Source organism: Bos taurus, chromosome 8, assembly GCF_002263795.3.
Source record: "Bos taurus isolate L1 Dominette 01449 registration number 42190680 breed Hereford chromosome 8, ARS-UCD2.0, whole genome shotgun sequence".
NCBI lineage: Eukaryota > Metazoa > Chordata > Mammalia > Artiodactyla > Bovidae > Bos > Bos taurus.
In genome coordinates this window covers 43,497,402-43,514,268 of record NC_037335.1, presented here as the reverse complement: position 1 = coordinate 43,514,268, position 16,867 = coordinate 43,497,402, and the positions used below count along the sequence as shown (strand labels likewise).

Sequence of the window (16,867 nt, the reverse complement as noted above, 5' to 3'; positions counted from 1 at the left end):
GTTAATGATTGAGTCGCAGACACACTGGTGATGCAGATGACTTAAGTTTTTCTGAAAGCTGCCTTGTCGTCTGTTACTTTCTCTTGAGGACAATGTGATTTGTAAGACTGTTGTCTACTTATTTTCTAGCCCACGAGATAAGTGGCGACTTCGCTCCCGCCGGCGCCGTCACACTTCGGTTTTAACCTCGGGACAGACTTCCCGGCTGCACCGAAGGCCGCCAGGGAGGATTCTGGCGGAGCGCGGCGGGAGGGGCGCGGCGGTTGCGAGGAGGCGGGGAGCGCCGGGCCGAAGCGCCTCGGCCAATCAGCGTGCACACCGCCTGACAACCGGCCAATCAGCGTGCACACCGCCTGACAACCGGCCAATCAGCGGGCACAGAGCTCGGGGGCCCAAGCGGATAATACTGGGAAAGGGAGCCGAGGCTGGCGACTTCAGCCAGGGGCAGTGCGCTGTTCGCTGCTGCTTGCGCCTGCCTGTCCGCGCGTTCTGGGAACTCGAGATCGAAACCTGGTCAAGACGACCCAACCTTCCAGTTCAGCTAAGGTCAGAGAAAGCCAGAAGCAGACTCAGCGAGGTGAAGCGCCTGGCTGCTGAGGAATGATCAGAGTCCGGGATGTGCGGAGCCTGGTCGCTAAGAATTTGACTCACTTTCTCCATGCTCCTTCTCTTCCACTCCTCATCCACTGGACTCCGGGCCTCCAGCTGTCAGCCCCAGATTTCGTGACAGGGTGTGGCGACCCCGATTTCTGTTTGCAAGCCCTGCCAGCAGCCCAAGAGCAAGGTCCCAAGGCTGGATTTCTTTTGCCTAGGCTGCTTAGCCGGGGCCTCAGAGTCTTGGTGAGTTGATGTGATGTTGCTGGGGTGGGCAAAGGGCGTGAATCATCTTTCCCTACCTTTCCTATTCTACTTGTATGTCTTGTCTTTAAGTGCAAATCATGAACGATGTACACAGAGCCCGCCTGGCTTAGTGCTGCGCGGCTGAAACACTGCTGATGCTGGACGGGTGTCTGCAGCTCTGTGCCCAATGTCCCCATGGGATTCTATTGGCAGCAAAACAACTTTGATTTTTAGTTGATTAAATCTGGAGTATCCTGGGGGTGGGGGGAGTGTGCTGGGGTGTGGGGGGAGTTTGGGGAGGATAAGAGAATCTCTCCAAGCCCGACAGGTGTAGGAGGATGACAGGTGTGTGGGAATTGTGGGTGGTACCTCGCAGGGTCCAAAGGTCCCTTGTGATCTGGAAGAAAACAGTTCTTCCATGGACATTTTTATATTCATCATGGCTATACTAGTTGGATATGGCAAAGCCTGATTAGTGACCAAGGCCGTGGTAGTTGAACACGCTATCTTTACCCAGGGACTTGTCCCCAAAGCGTGTGTGTGTAAAGCCAGAGAGGGTTGGTGTTCACAGAGCACTTAGAATGCACAGATAGGAACCTTGTTGGCTTGGGGAACCGTGACGGGGCCTAAAGATACAAGAAATAAATGCTCGTGTGGTCTGGATGTGAAGGACGTGTAGAGAAGTGGGCTTCTCAAGAGGTCGGAGGCAGGCAGACCAGGCGCTCTGGGCCCCAAGCCTGGGGACGGTGCCTGACGGCTGTCGGTCGGTGGGTCTTTGGGTGTTTTCCTGTCTCTCCAGAGTGCAGGCCACTGAGCATAGGCCCGGGCGAGGCGTGGTGCGCCATGGCGGACGGGCAGCCGGGTCCCGCCGTGGACTGGGAGATCGACGTGGAGAGCCTGGAGCTGGAGGAGGACAGCCGCGGGGCACCGCCGCCAACGCCGCCCGGGCCCAGCCCGCCGCCTGCCTACGAGGACGACGACGACGCGGAGGACGAGGACGACGTCGACGCGGAGGACGAGGGAGACGGGGAGGAGGCGGCCGCATCTCCAGGGGTGCCGGGGCGGCCGGAGCGGCAGGGAGCCCTGGCCCCAAGGCCGTCCACGGCGCCGCAGGCCTCGCAGGCGCCCGCCGGGCCTCCGGAGCGCGGCGCAAACGCGGGCGGCGGCGCGGAGCCGCGCAAGCTCAGTCGCACGCCCAAGTGCGCGCGCTGCCGCAACCACGGCGTGGTTTCCTGCCTCAAGGGCCACAAGCGCTTCTGCCGCTGGCGTGACTGCCAGTGCGCCAACTGCCTGCTGGTGGTGGAGCGGCAGCGCGTCATGGCCGCCCAGGTGGCGCTCCGGAGGCAGCAGGCCACGGAGGTGCGTACCCGCCAGCCGGCTCACCCCCTCCCGGGTGTTTGGGGCCGCGGTGGGGGTCGGGAGTCGGGGAGGCAGGTAACGCACACTCTTCGGCCCGGGTCTTCCAGGCGCCTGGCCCTGCCTCAGAAGGATGTGAGGACACCTCTGCCCACGCTGGCCTGCGGTGTCGGGAGGCAGGAAGCCATGGCCATCGCTGGGGAACTTGGCAGAAAAGATTTTGTGTGAAGAAGCAGGCAGAGAGGTCTTGAAAGTGGTTTAGTTCCTTTGGGGACATTATGGGACATAATTTTATTTCGATTTTCTATATTTTATCGTTTATTTTGGTGGTGTTGGGAAGCGGAGGACAGAGGCCATTGCAGCTCCCTAAGTCCATGGGCGTATTACCCAGCTGATCGAGAAAAAGAACCACCCAGCACGTAGAGCTCACAGCACTTCCGCAGTCACGGGCCACTTAGGAAAGTTGCTGCCTATTTATGTGTTTGTCAGTCGTGTCCCACTCTGCGACCCCACGGACTGTAGTCCACCAGGCTTCTCTGTCCAGGGGGTTTTCCCGGCAAGAATACTGGAGTGGGTTGCCGTTTCTTACAGATGAGAGCAAAAGTGACGTGGGAATTTTGAAGAGACGTCTGACTTCCAGGAGAACTACCTAAGAACCAGTTGACAGATCTCTGCCGCCAGCGCGGGGCTGTGGCTGTGACGAGAGCCTGAATCTTCTTTAAGGGAAAGGGTCTTCTTGAACCTCGGCCTGGGACTGTGTGTTTCTTGTGTCCCTGTGCAAGCGCGCTCCGAAGAGAGCGGGCAGCTCCCACTTGGGGGTGGATGGAGAATTTTTGATATTACTTTTTGGCGAGAAGGGGCCGGGGAGTGGACCACAGGCAGGCCTTGGGCAGTGATCCTCATGGGAAGCCTCCCAAAGGCCCTAGAGAGCGCGGCGCGCTGGGCTCCAGAGGTGCCTGGGCCGCGGCGCGGCCTCCTCGGGTGTCCCGCGTGTTGCAAGGCGGTCTCTGCGTTCGCTCGCGCTCCCCGCGGCTTGCGGGCGGGGACGCGGGTGGGGAAGGGCCCGGAATTCCACCTACCGGGCGGTGACAGAGGGTGCGCCCGACTCTGGTTTTGCTCACCTTCGGGTGCCCAGTGAACAGCTTGGAGTTTTGGGCAGACCTGGAAACTTTCGACTTTTCCGCGTCGACTCTCTGTACCGGATCCCATCAGCCCTGCTTCGAGGAGAAACCTGCTCCACATCTCTGACCAACGTCGTCGGGTGCCCGGCGGAGTCTTTGGCCCTAGGCTGGGCTCCGAGGTTACAGCGGTTCGCCGCAGCTCTGTTTTAGGGCCCGGCTCCTACCATCTCATCCACTGTGGATTTCACGTCCTCCCCGCCTGTCCCTCCACTTCTGAATGTGGACTATGTCTGGATGACTCTCGAAAAGTGGCCCCAGGGAAAGCCCGGGCCCTTGCCCCACAATTGGAGGGTTCAGACAGAGCATCTAGCTCATTGTGCTGGAACTAAGCGGTGCTGATATTAATTTGTTTAGAATCATCTTTACATGGGATGGGAAAATAAATACATTTAGAACGAGGAAGATTACTCATGCCTCTCCCTTCTCTTACACCACCTCCCCCCCCCCCACCCTAGGGCTCTATTGATTATGTTTCTTGTATTTACAGGACAAGAAGGGGCTTTCCGGGAAACAGAATAATTTCGAGCGCAAAGCAGTGTATCAGAGGCAAGTCAGGGCACCCAGTTTGCTGGCCAAAAGCATTTTAGAAGGTAAAGCAACGCAGAATTATCCTTTAGCCTTTTAAACTGTGTTCTCAGTGATTCTCATTATTCAGGCACATGGCATTTTTACTTATCTGTGAAGGAGCAATCTGAGGGGGAATTGCTTTTTATTGGAAAGTTTGGGTTTGGGAAGGAAATCAGGATTTGGGAAAATTAATCTCACATACCTCCTTTTTTTCACTGGTAATTTTGTTTTCTGCCTAGTAGTTAATGGGTTAACATGGAGTACATGTGAAATTTGCCCTAGTGTGAGGGATGTACAGATACATTGCCAAGTGATCCCAGAGCAGATGTCCTGGAAGGAAATAAATTAAAAGAAAAGAAATCTTTAGTTTCATTTGGAACTAAATAGAATGAGTCAAGTGAGTTTAACAGCTACCCACTGCCTTTAGTCTGGGCAGTCCAGCCTTTAATACCTCTCTTTTTAATTGTACTCCTTTTCTCTCTGGATTATCTACTTAAATTGCAGTTATTCCACGCTTCATTTTGCTATATTGACAGTTTATAGATTGTAGAATGTGGAAAAAGTTTTGAATCACACAAGAGAAGTGGAGGTTGAATTTGAACAGAGTGATGTCTCTCTCTCCGTGTGTTTGTTTTCTCTAAAGCTTGGGAATATGTTACTTTTTCTTACAATACTACTAATTTTTAAAAATGGTTCAGTTTGGGTATGGAATTTATTTATTGATATAATAATATATTGACTGTTTCTCACCATTTAAAGAAAGGGAAAGTTTATATTTGCTCTAATTGCTGCCATTTCATAAGGCTCAGGTTGAAAAGCAGGTTTGTTTTTTTTTTTTTTTTAAAGTAGGCATTTGAATTGTTTTTCCTATGTGGCTTCTGAATTGAGTTGTTTCTGGACAGGTTTTAAAGTTTGTTCATGTCTCACCCTGCGCTGTATACTTCTGACCTTAGAATGGCTTCTCATGCATTCAAAATGAATTTGGTTACAAACTGGGTAAACAGATTTATAACCATAGGGACCACACTGATAAATTGAAATTGTGCCAAAGCAACTTGAGAAGTGGGAGGACAAAATGGAATAGAAAATCCAAGTAAATAACTTTCTGGCAAGAGGTCACCATAGAAATGTACACATTCATTTTCAAATTATATTTTATTTGCAAATGAGTATGATGGGTTTGTCACTATGTAAACACAAACATCACAAATGAATCCTTCAAACAGACTTGACAGTGGTGAGTGCTTGGGGCTGGTGAAATACTCAAAGTATTTTGTGCTGCCAGGAATTCTATTTATGATTTATACTAATCTTTGTTTTTTACTTTATCCCTATTTATAAGATGTATAATGACTTAATCTATGTTCTAGTGATTGCTTGTTCAACCATTTTGGTATCTGGCCAATGTGATTAGTACTGGTGAAAGATGTTTCAGATCAGTTATTTTCCGTATAGCAGGGGGTACTCTGGCCTTTGTTTGTACTGGTAGTCAGAGGTGGGGGTAGGGGCCCGGTTAAATTGTTCACTGCAGAGTCTCTTTAGTTAACAGCTCTTTTCAATTTTCTATGCTTTTCTGTTTCCTTAAGTCTTTCCTCTTTTTCTCCTCACTAATCTTTTTTAACTTTCTCTTTTTCCCTAGTTCTCCTTGGATTATTCTGCAACTGTAACAATGTGTACATAATGAGCCAACTTTAGAAAATAAAAGTGACATCAGCTCTAGGTATAGATATCTTTTTTTAAATAATGGAAAAAGGTGACATGGATAGTAATAAAGAATTGATTGAAGCAAGCTGAGCAGCCTTGTCTTCTTAATATATAGGCGCCTGGGGAGAATATTAAAATTTCAGCCAGTCAAGTATGCCTGTCAAAATAAACAAACCTATCATAACAACAACAACAACAAAAAGTTACAGTATGGATATTCTTCCCTGGGAAGGGATTCATTTTAAATTGAACCCATACTTTTGCTTTCTGTATAAAAAGATTAGTAATATGGAACTGTACATAACTGTTGTGCTGATATGTATTGTTTCTGTTGCTTTCTGGATTTCCAGATTTTTTCTTATTAGATGTTAATCTCTGTCATGTGCAATGCTTACTTATTTTAGGCTACCGCCCCATTCCACCAGAGACTTATGTGGGAGGGAGTTTACCTCTACCTCCCCCTGTAAGTGACCGGATGAGGAAAAGGCGGGCCTTTGCTGATAAAGAGTTGGAGAACATTATGCTGGAGAGAGAATATAAAGAGAGGGAGATGTTGGAAGCTTCCCAAGCTGCTGCCTTATTCCTGCCCAACCGCATGGTGCATGGTTCTGAGTACAGCTCCTACAAAAGCGCCTACAGCCCCACCCCAGTGGAACCACCAAGCAAAGACTTCTGCAATTTTTTGCCCACCTGCCTTGATCTCACCATGCAGTATTCAGGCTCTGGGAATATGGAACTGATTTCTTCTAATGTCAGCGTGGCCACGACTTACAGACAGTATCCCCTCTCCTCGAGACTTTTAGTTTGGCCCAAGTGTGGCCCCATTAGTGACACCGTCCTCTACCAGCAGTGCCTGCTGAACACTACCACGTCAGTTCAGGCCCTGAAGCCTGGGACCAGCTGGGACTTGAAGGGAGTACGACTGCAGGATGGACTTGGAGCAGATCATGACATGATGCCACCGAAATTGGAAGGCTCTCTGGTGCTGCCTCACACTCCTGAGGGCCACATCTTAAGAAGTGACCTTCAGGGTCACCAGGCCCTCCCGGAGAGGTCTGCGTTCTCCCCACCCCGACGGAATTTCTCGCCCGTTGTTGACACGGACACCCTGGCAGCTCAAGGGCACGTCTTAACCAAGATCAGCAAAGAAAGCACCAGGCACCCTCTGCCACTTAAACATAATCCATTCCACTCATTATTCCAACAAACTCATAATGACAAATCAGGTCCCGAGTTGAAAACATCATCTGTCAAAGAGGCCTTTGAAGAGGCCCCTAAGAAACCCAGGGAGTGTTTAGTCAAGGAGAACCAGAAATACACATTTACAATAGATAGATGTGCAAAAGACCTTTTCGTAGCCAAACAAGTCGGAACAAAACTCTCAGTGAATGAACCCCTGTCATTTTCTGTTGAGTCTATTCTTAAGAGGCCTTCATCTGCCATCACTCATGTCTCTCAGTGAAAGGCTGCTTAAATGGAAAGTTGGATTTGCTGCCGTCTCAGAGGATTCTTACTAGTCACTAATTTTTTTAAAGATAAAAGTTGTATAAAGAAATTTCTAATGTAAATGATGATGATTAAAAAAATTCTGTATAATCTTATGCATGTACTTTACCTTACCACATAAATATATTTAAAGATGGAAATTGCTTATGTGCAAATTTTCAGGCTTTACATACCATTTCAAAAAGCAATAAAATTGACACTGTTTTCTAAAAGACCCAGAATTTGCTTAAGTAAATAGTTTCTCTGTCTAGGTAAAAAAGCAAGTGTCCATGAAACGTGTTCTTTATTTTTCTGTGATGCTGTGTATTTTCAGGTGCTCTTAATGGTTTCTGGGAGCCATAGGGGAACACTTATAATGCCTTTGTTGTGCATTTTGGAGGTCATCTAAGTGTAGGTATTTAAGACTGAGGCAAACATAGCTAAGGAGAACATAAGGAAGATTTAGTTTATAGAATCTTCATTTCATGTGATTGGACAAAGTGAATTAATTTGAAGGGAAATGAAGTTTAATATCATTTATATGACATAGGTTCTTGGCATGGGTCCCAGTTTCCTTCACTGATGGGCCTCAGGCTTCCTTTCTAGGTTGAACATTCATTCTGTGATTTTTTAGGTTGCTGGGAGCCACAGAGCAGGTTTCCCTGCACATGGTGAACCCCAACTCAGCTCTGCGTTACTTTGTTCTTTCCTGGGATCTGGTGACAGCAGGCATTTAGCAGCAGACCTCGTCACAACTCGCAGCTGATCTGGGAGTCTCAGCTTCACGTGTCCCACATTTTTGCCAGTGTCAAAGGTGTAGCTTTCAGTGTAGCTCTCTTCTGAGATAAAAACATTTTGTCTTCAAACTGCTTCAGCAGATAGTTACCGAAGCCTGCAGATGTTTATCACAGCATAAGGGTGGCTTCTTGTTTCTTACAACTTCCTCCCTGTTTTTAAGTTGTTATCCCCTTGTTATGTTCAACAAAATGTTATCTGTTGTTCTATAAGATTGATAAAATGTCAGTAAGGCATTTACGAAAGTATGAAATTCATCCCTGAAGACTTCACCCGTGGACCTGGAATCAAGTACTAGGATGTTATGGTCATTTCAAATAATCAAGAGCCAAATCCACCTTTTATTTTGCCATGGAGTGAGGTTTTTACTTTCAACTCTGCTCTCATTGGGTAACAGGAACGCTAGGTGGGCATATGGAATGTGCCAAGACATTCAGTAGTTTGAAGAATTTTTCACTCTGAAAAACATTAAAAATTATTTAAGAATGATTTTCTTGCTACTGATGAGCTCATATAAGGCTCAAGGGGTTCTCTGGATTGTTGCTTAAAATCAACAGCAGTTGCAAAAACAAGCCAGACTGTAGATTGATTTTCAGTTTGTACTTGTAAAATAACACTTGGTTTAGTTGAGTCAGATTTTCTTATTTTTACTGTTGCAAAAGCCAGAGTGAATGGAAGTACGCCAGAAAAAAAGAAAATGAAAGCAGGTGGAGATCCCAATAACTGTTGAAGATTCTCATTAAGTGCAGAGTGTTTTCTAGTCATGAAGTCCTGGTGTCAGAGACAGAATCTTGCACTGCAGTTGCCCCTCTGCCCCCAACCCCAGTCATCTTTGTTTTATCTTTACAGTTACTAATTGTTTTCCTCCTATTAGGAATTTATTCTTCATATTAAGTATAAGGGCTTCCCCGATGGCTCAGCAGGTAAAGAATCTGCCTGCAATGCAGGAGACACAGGAGATGTAGAATCGATTGCTGGGTGGGGAAGATCCCCTGGAGGAAGCAATGGCAACCCACTCCAGTAATTTTGCTTGAAAAATCCCATGAACAAAGGAGCCTGGCCAACTACAGTCCAAAGGGTTGCAAAGAATAGGACATGATTAAGACTGATGCACACACACATTGAGTGTAAACTTAGCATTGAAACTAACTGCTGCAGAGGTAATGGGGGAAATCACATTAGAAAAACCACATAAAAAATCCCATTGAGATGGCTTTCTTAATCCACACGTGGATTTTTGTCTTTTTCTTACCACATTTTAGGATTGGGAATATATATATATATATATATATATATATATATATATATATATTTGTCAAATTTTTTATACTTTTGTGTTCATTGGACATTTGAGCATATATTTGCTGACCTCTCTGTATATCATTTTAATCTCATTAAGTGAATCCAGTTGGCTGTGAATATTAGTAGTTTTCCTCACATTACCAGTGTCCAAAATTTCACTGTTTTGAACATTTATGAGGGTCAGTACTTTCCTTGGTGAATATATTACTCTACCATGCATTAATTCTGCTGTAATGATGAGTTCTTGGAATTTCATATCTACCATCAGCCACTCAGTGAGAGCTTTGTGCTTGGCACTTTGCTTCTTTTAATCTTTTCTCTTCTGTAAAAGCTAGTATTTGGCTATATACAGTCTTCAGAGAATACTGTCTTCAACAAATTGAATAAAAATTTCAGTTTAAGTATTTTTTATGTTCAAAACAATAAATGGATTTGGCTTTAATCATTTTTAAGAACTTAAGGAATAGCAAAACATGGACCTTTCCCTCAATTTGACTCAACAGTACAATAATGCACTTTAATAACCTATTTTCCTTCCATCTCAATGGATCAAGCAGTTCTGAATCCTTTACAACAATGGTTCTCAAGCTTTAATGCATGACCTGGGAATCTTGATAAATGCACATTCTGATTCTGTAGGTCTGGAATGGGCCTGAGCTTCTGCATTTCTAACATTCCTCCCAGGGCCTGCCTGTGTTGCTGTCTTTAGACCACACTTTGAATAGCAAATGTTTACATTTCTATTATTTTAATACACATTTAACACACTCTTCTGTGCATGTTAGGTTCTAATGCAATAGAGTCATTATGAATAATTTAATATTGGGTTAGCCAAAAAGTTCATTTAGGTTTTTCTGTAACTATGAATTATTAAAAAAATTTCCCTCCAAACCCATAGAATATCTGACATCAAGAGTGAATATTAATGTAAACTATGGACTTTGGGTGATTATGATGTGACAGTGAAGATTCATTAGTTAAACGTTCCACGCTAGTGGGGATATTGATAAGGGGGAGGTTATACATGTGTTGGGGAAGGGGGGACATGGGAGATCTCTGTACTGTTCCCTCAATTTTGCCATGTCAGTTACGAAAGTTCCCTTTCTTTTTGACCCCTTGGTGGCAGAAGTAGAAGACCTAGGCAAAGTCATGAAGCAAACAAGTTGCTTCTGTTTTCCCTTTTTTTTAATGCCTAGATATTCTTTCAATTTGGTTAAAAAGTAATATGTATTTGCAATTGTGATAAAATACACATAGCGTAAAAATCACTGTCTTAACCATTTTTAAGTACACAGTCAGTGGTATTTAAGAATATTCACATTATGTACAACCATAACCGCCATCCCTCTCCAGAACTCCTCTTCTCGCAAAACTGAAACCCTTTTACCCACTAAACAATAATAACTCCTTGCTCCCCACAGCCCTTGACAAACACCGTTCTCCTTTTATTTATTTATTTATGGCTGTGCTGAGTCTTCCTTGCTTTTGCGTGGGGCTAGTTGTGGTGAGCAGGGGCTCCTGTTTAGTTGGGGTGTGTGGGCCTCTCATTGTGGTGACTTCTGTTGCGGAGCACGGGCTTTCTAGTGCTCGGGCTTCAGTTGTGATGTGTGGGCTCAGTAGTTGCTGGACTCTAGAGCACAGGCTCAGTAGTTGTGGCACACTTGTTTAGTTGCCCTTCAGCATGTGGGATCTTCCCAGACCAGGAATTACACCAGTGTCTCCTGCATTGGCAGGCAGAGTCTTAAACACTGAGCCACCAGTGAATTTGACTATTCTAGGTACCTCATATAAGTGGAGACATAATGTATTTGTCCCTTTGTGACTGGTTTATTTCACTTAGAATATTGTCTTCAAGTTTTATGCATGTTGTAGCATATGTCAGAATTTCCTTCCTTTGTAAGACAGTAAGTAGTATTCCGTTGCATGTGTATGCCACATTTTCTTTATCCTTTGATCTGTTGATGAACACTTGGGTTGCTTCAATGCTGCTGTGAACATGGGTGTGTAGCTATCTCTTCCCCTAGTCCCCACTTCCTGATTTCACTTTCCAGCGTCAAGAACTCTGTTTTCTCAAGTGTACACCCGTCCCACATGGTTTTGTCTCCTAGCGAGTGAACCATCTCCATTCCTCACCAAGTTAGCTCTGCTTTGCCCAGAGAGGCTCCAGTGTCAGTCATGTACCTTTTAATGTGACTTTAAGTGAGTGTGTTATCACATCATCTTCATTTAAAAGTTTAATTCTGATTGTAGACTGAAAGACTTGCATTAACTTGTATTAAGAAACTTTCTGGAATGTCTTCTGGAAAGTCTCAGCAGTGCTAAAGAGCAAAGAAATGGCTGAAGGTCAGGATGAAGTAAGAAAAGGAGAGTCTGCAATTCCCTGTAGAATCATAAAGACATCACTTCATTTTGAGGCTGGATTTTCAATTGGGACTAAAATTCTACTGGCCATCCTGATTTTATTTATTTTTGGATTAACTTTTTTCTTCCTATTCTAGGTCTGTAAGCTTAGGCTTATTTCTTAATAAGCCCTAGGGCTGTTAGTTTTTGATATGGCTGGATTCTGCAGTTTGTACACTTTGGTTTGTGGCACCCACTTATATTTATTTTAATGGTTGTATCAAGCTTTTATCATACTCTACCATCCTTAGTTATGTTGTTTTCTACCTTGTTATATCTGAACATGTTTAGAGTATGTGGTTGTTCATGGAATTCAGTTTAATGAACATCGACTGAGAACTTTTTGTATGCCAGATACATGCTGATAAGTGGGCCTATATTATTTAGGTTCTTTTAAGTAGAAAAAAGAACCCAGAAGACTACTTTTTTTTTTTTTTTTAAGTAAGATTTTATTTTAAAGAGAAGGACATAAGAAGGATGGAAATCTTGGCACTTAGCAGGTCTCCCAAAGACTGGGACATGGTCAGAACACTAAAAGGTGGTTCAGTCCAGGTCTGGCAACCTTGCTTCCTTGTTGTTCCCTTGGCAATTACTGCGTGACCTAGGGAAAGTAACTGAAAGTGCTAGTTGCCTCTTCAATGTCTACTCTCCTCTCCTTTAGTGACAGAGCCCTCGATTTATTTGGACTGGTGACAAGCCCAGCTAAAAGTCTGCATTTCCAGCCTGATTTGCATCTAGGTGTGGCAACCCACTCCAGTATTCTTGCCTGGAGAATCCCATGGAAAGAGGAGCCTGGCGGGCTACAGTCCATGGGTCAGAAGAGTTGGACGTGACTGAGAGGCTTAGCACGCATGCACGTGACTCTTGTGACACAGGTGGACAGCCATGGGTAGACTTGAGGGTATCTAACAGAGACTGGAACCACAAGGAGCAGCACATTTGGAGTTTTTCTGTTTTGCATTCTTTATTCCTGGAATTTGGAAGAATCCTGTAGCACGTGATGACATTTAGGTTGGCAGCCATGTTCAAAGGAGGCTGAAGCAGAGAAATCAAAAAAGTCTAGATGCCTGATTCTTTAGAGGATCTGCTATAGCAGCCCTCAATTGCTTTCCTCTGTTCATTTTTTATGGGAGATACCATGTGCATGCGTTGTCACTGGCTCATGGTTACAAACAGCTGAATGTAATCCCTTTTGGTAAAGTGGGGAGGGTTCCTCCATTCTGATGAAGCATCTGCTGGGTGTGCCTGCTTTTCCTCTGTTCCCACTCTCTTTTCTCTAATTTTCCTTCCCTTCTTTACTATTGTCTCTACGTGCATCTTTTGGCTTCTTTCTCTGCTATTGTTCCATCATACTGTAACTCCTTCCTCCGTACCAAGAGTAGGATCCGATGAGTTCAGCTAATTCCTGTTGTCTTCTTTCATCCAAGCCTTACAGGTAAGGTACTTGGATTTGGTCTCCATGGGGAGTCCTGTGGTATAAGCCATGGTGTTCTCCATTAGGAAACCTCTCACTGGCTATAGGGGGCTCTTGGAATATTAATATACTATATCCCCTTACAAATTAGTTAAAAATACGAATAAGACATGGTCCCTGCACCCTAAGGGCTCAGAGCCTACTGGAGAGAAGCATACATATGCTTAGTGGGCTCTTTGTTTTGTTTTGTTCTTTACAAAAATCCAACTCTAAGTCAGATGACAATGATAAAGAGCTAACTTATGTTCTTCATTTTTTTGTCTGAAACTTTTCATGCATTATTTCATTTAATTCACACAAAGTTTAACTTGTGAAGTAGATATAATTGTTATCCTCACTTTACATGTAAGAACACAGGCTTAGAGAAGTGAAGTAGCCTGCCCAGGATCACACACTGGGGACGTGACTGTGTCGGGAAGAATCCCAGGTCACTGGAATTTCAGAGAGTGTACTCTTAACCTGCATCTTATGCAACCTCACAGAAATGAAACGAAGCTCCTTTTCATGCCCATATCTTGGTGTATGAGGACAGAGAGGTGGGAGATGTGAGTTCCAATTCATGCTTCCTCTTTCTGTCCTTTTACTTCTCAGATTTTGTTTCCATCTGTAAAACAAGGGTTGATGAAATGGGCCTGAAAGACTTGGCTGTTGAAAGGCAGAATTTGAATCCTGGTGGACCACATGCTTGTCACGTGACAAGAAGATTCAACAGAACCCCTGAGCTGTGGTGGCTCTGGCTGGTCTATTCATCCTGGGCTCCATCTGTAGTGTTAATCCTCTGGAAAGAGACTCTTTAAAACCCACTTTATGTGGAATAAAACTAAGTTGTCCAGGGGGACATCTGAAGCATGAACCAGAGGATGTGTTTAAGAAGCTTACCCTGATGCTGAAAAGCCTCCAACAGGAAACAGACATGGCTCATAGTCACTAAGTCAGCTCTAGTCTACTTTTTATATGGCATTTCTCTTCCTTTCTCCACTCACTTAAATGACCATATTCTTAATATGAACCTGTTCCCTTAGATTGCTTCCAGGAGGCAGCATGGCAAACTAGAATGCATACAGGCTTGGAGTTAGGTTAAAGCAATTTAAAATCTAGCTCATCCTTGGCCAGTCATCTCACTTTTCTGAACTTCCTTTTTCCCTTCTGCGCAGTGGAGACAATAACATCAGAATTGTTCAGAGGATTAAGTAGTTTAATGTGTATAAAGGGCTTGATCCAAATCAAGTTGCTCTCCCTACCTTTGACCCGTGATATTCCCTAGAAGGTATTTCTCTTCACCAGGAGTCTGTAACTTCAAACAGCTACAAGAATTACATGGTTTTAAAGACTACTTATTAAGATGGAAAAATTTAGCCTCAAGATTCTACAGAACTGTAGACTATGTCATTTAATTTTATAACATAATAAACATTTTATTATAGCATGTGTATAATAAAATAAATGCTGTAATAAAATATAATAAATGCTATAATAAAAGTGAGCCATTTTGTACCCACTCATAATATGGACTTCTTTTCTAGATTTTAAACTATTAAAAAAATAGGTGAAGAATGTACATGGTGCAAGACTACAAAGGATGTACAGTGTAAAGTAAGCTCCTGAATCCCCTCTTCAGAATCAACTGCTATTGCTCATTCATTACATATCTTTCCAGAGATAATCTGTGAACACAGATGCATGAATGGGAGATGACATGTGCAGAGTTCTGCACTTTGCCTTTAGTACTGTATCCTGGGACACATTCCATGCCAATTCATGTTGAGCTGCTTTAATGTTGACTTAATGTAGACTCTGTGTCTTGAACTAGATTCTCAGAGATGACCTTCTCAGATGGTAAAGAGTCCGCCTGCAATGCAGGAGACCCAGGTTCAATCCCTGGGTCAGGAAGATCCCCTGGAGAAGGGCATGGCTACCCACTGCAGTATTCTTGCCTGGAGAATTCCATGGACAGAGGAGCCTAGCTGGCTACAGTCCCTGGGGTTGCAAAGAGTTGGACACCACTGAGCGACTAACACACAGTATAGTCCACTCTCTATATCCGTGGATTTCACATTCACAGTTTCAACCAATGAGCTGCCATTCAGTTGAATTAGTGAATGCAGAACCCTCAGTACTGAGGGGTGACTGTATTCATTGTACTGCACCATTATATCTACAGGATTTGAGCTTCACAAATTTTGGTATCTGTTGGGGTTCTCAGAACCAATCTCCCCATCCATTCCCTTTGTATACAGAGAGAGAGGACTGTGCAAACTTTCACTGTGTAGAGGAGGACACTGGCTTACAGGAGTGTGAACTGTTCAAGGTTGCAGATCCCTTAATTTTGATTCTGGTGAGCTTTCCTTGTCACCAAGCTGTGGATGAGTATAGGTGTGTGCACAGACGTGTGTGAGCACACTGGCCAGTGAGTTAGCTAATACCTACTACTTGTGACATGGTACCTTTAATTTAAAAGTTATAACAAGCCTTTCATTTAAAAGTCATAACAAGAGATACAGACACAAATGAGGAGAGTGAGCTTAAGTAAAGAATCTGTTCAAGGTTTTTGGTTCTCTCAGGCTCTAAAATCCATACCCTTTGGCACTGCACCCAGCTTTCTCTCTTCTTCTTAGAGGTAACAGTTTCAGGAAAGTGGGGACAAAGGATGCAAAGTGGCGTAAAGTGATTAGATTTTGATTAAATGTGAAGTACTTCTCTGGTGGCTCAGACGGTAAAGAATCCTCCTGCAACATGGGAGACCTGAGTTCGATCCCTGGGTTGGGAAGATCCTCTGGAGGAGGGCATGGCTACCCACTCCAGTATTCTTGTCTGGAGAATCCTCATGGACAGATGAGCCTGGTGGGCTACAGTTCAGGGGTCACAAAGAGCTGGACACGACTGAGCGACTAAGTGCGCACACACATACTTCCCGTAAAACAAATGACTCTGTTGAATCTTGAGGGAAAGGCACATTGTGTTGTATTGGCGGAGGTGAGGGTGGCTGGGAAGATGGGTCGTTAGGAAGTGTGGGTCAAAGTTGCCTGCAGGTGTGGTGAGGGCATCACAGCTTCATGACAGCCCAGTCTGTAGGCTCTCTCAGAATGACACCGCTAAGTGACGTCTTGTTCGTAAGAACCAAACCTGTCAGCCAACTTGGTCAGCATCCCACTTCTTCTTTTAAACCATGGCATGTGTTGCCCAGTTTCATTTCCCTCTTTCCCCTGGAATGTGCTCCCTTATCAGACTTGGAAGACAAAATCATTCGAGCCACCTTCACTCACAGTGAAAACACCACTGTATTTCTCATTTATGTTATAGGTTTAGATTCCTGCAAGGCCTGCCTTGCAGCACTGAATCACAGTGGATCCTAAGGCTGTGTCCATGACAGTGGATTGTGAATAGTAGATGACATAGTAATGTGGCCACAGCCATGGTGGCTGGCTGCCTCCGGCCAGGATCTGCCTTTTTCTGGCAAGTTGAAAAGCACTCCCTGCTCACAGGTAGTGTCATGAATGTTTCTTCCCTATTTTGCATTGAATATGTGTGTGTATGTGAGTATGTGTGTGTATGTGTGTGTGTATCTTTTTTTCTTTCCTCTTTTATTCCCTTATCACGTAGCATAAAATGTATTAATTTTATATCACAATGTTTAAATATTATTATTTAGTATTTTATTATTTATTATTATTTTACATCATAGTCTATAAGTTATGGGATATGATGAAGAGTAAACATGACTTAAGGACTTTACCCCCTGTTTCTTCTGAGGTGGAGGTTACTG

At 44.4% G+C, this 16,867-nt stretch overlaps 1 protein-coding gene across 6 annotated transcripts in view; it reads left to right on the top strand.

Annotated features, from left to right (window-relative positions):
* The first annotated feature begins 430 nt into the window (after positions 1–430).
* Positions 431–16,867, top strand: part of DMRT2 (doublesex and mab-3 related transcription factor 2) — a 30,303-nt gene continuing 13,866 nt past the window's right edge. The window contains exons 1-5 of one of the 6 annotated variants that reach the window (XM_005209982.5): positions 431–840; positions 1,640–2,199; positions 3,865–3,967; positions 5,584–5,664; positions 6,053–6,139. In XM_005209982.5, the coding sequence (XP_005210039.1) occupies positions 1,684–2,199; positions 3,865–3,967; positions 5,584–5,639 (675 nt within the window). In that variant the 5' untranslated portion in view covers positions 431–840; positions 1,640–1,683 and the 3' untranslated portion in view covers positions 5,640–5,664; positions 6,053–6,139. Of the gene's footprint in view, positions 841–1,639; positions 2,200–3,334; positions 3,497–3,864; positions 3,968–5,583; positions 5,730–6,052; positions 7,369–16,867 lie in introns of those variants that run through there. The other 5 variants (NM_001192373.1, XM_059889061.1, XM_059889060.1 and 2 more) reach the window with 5 other exon arrangements.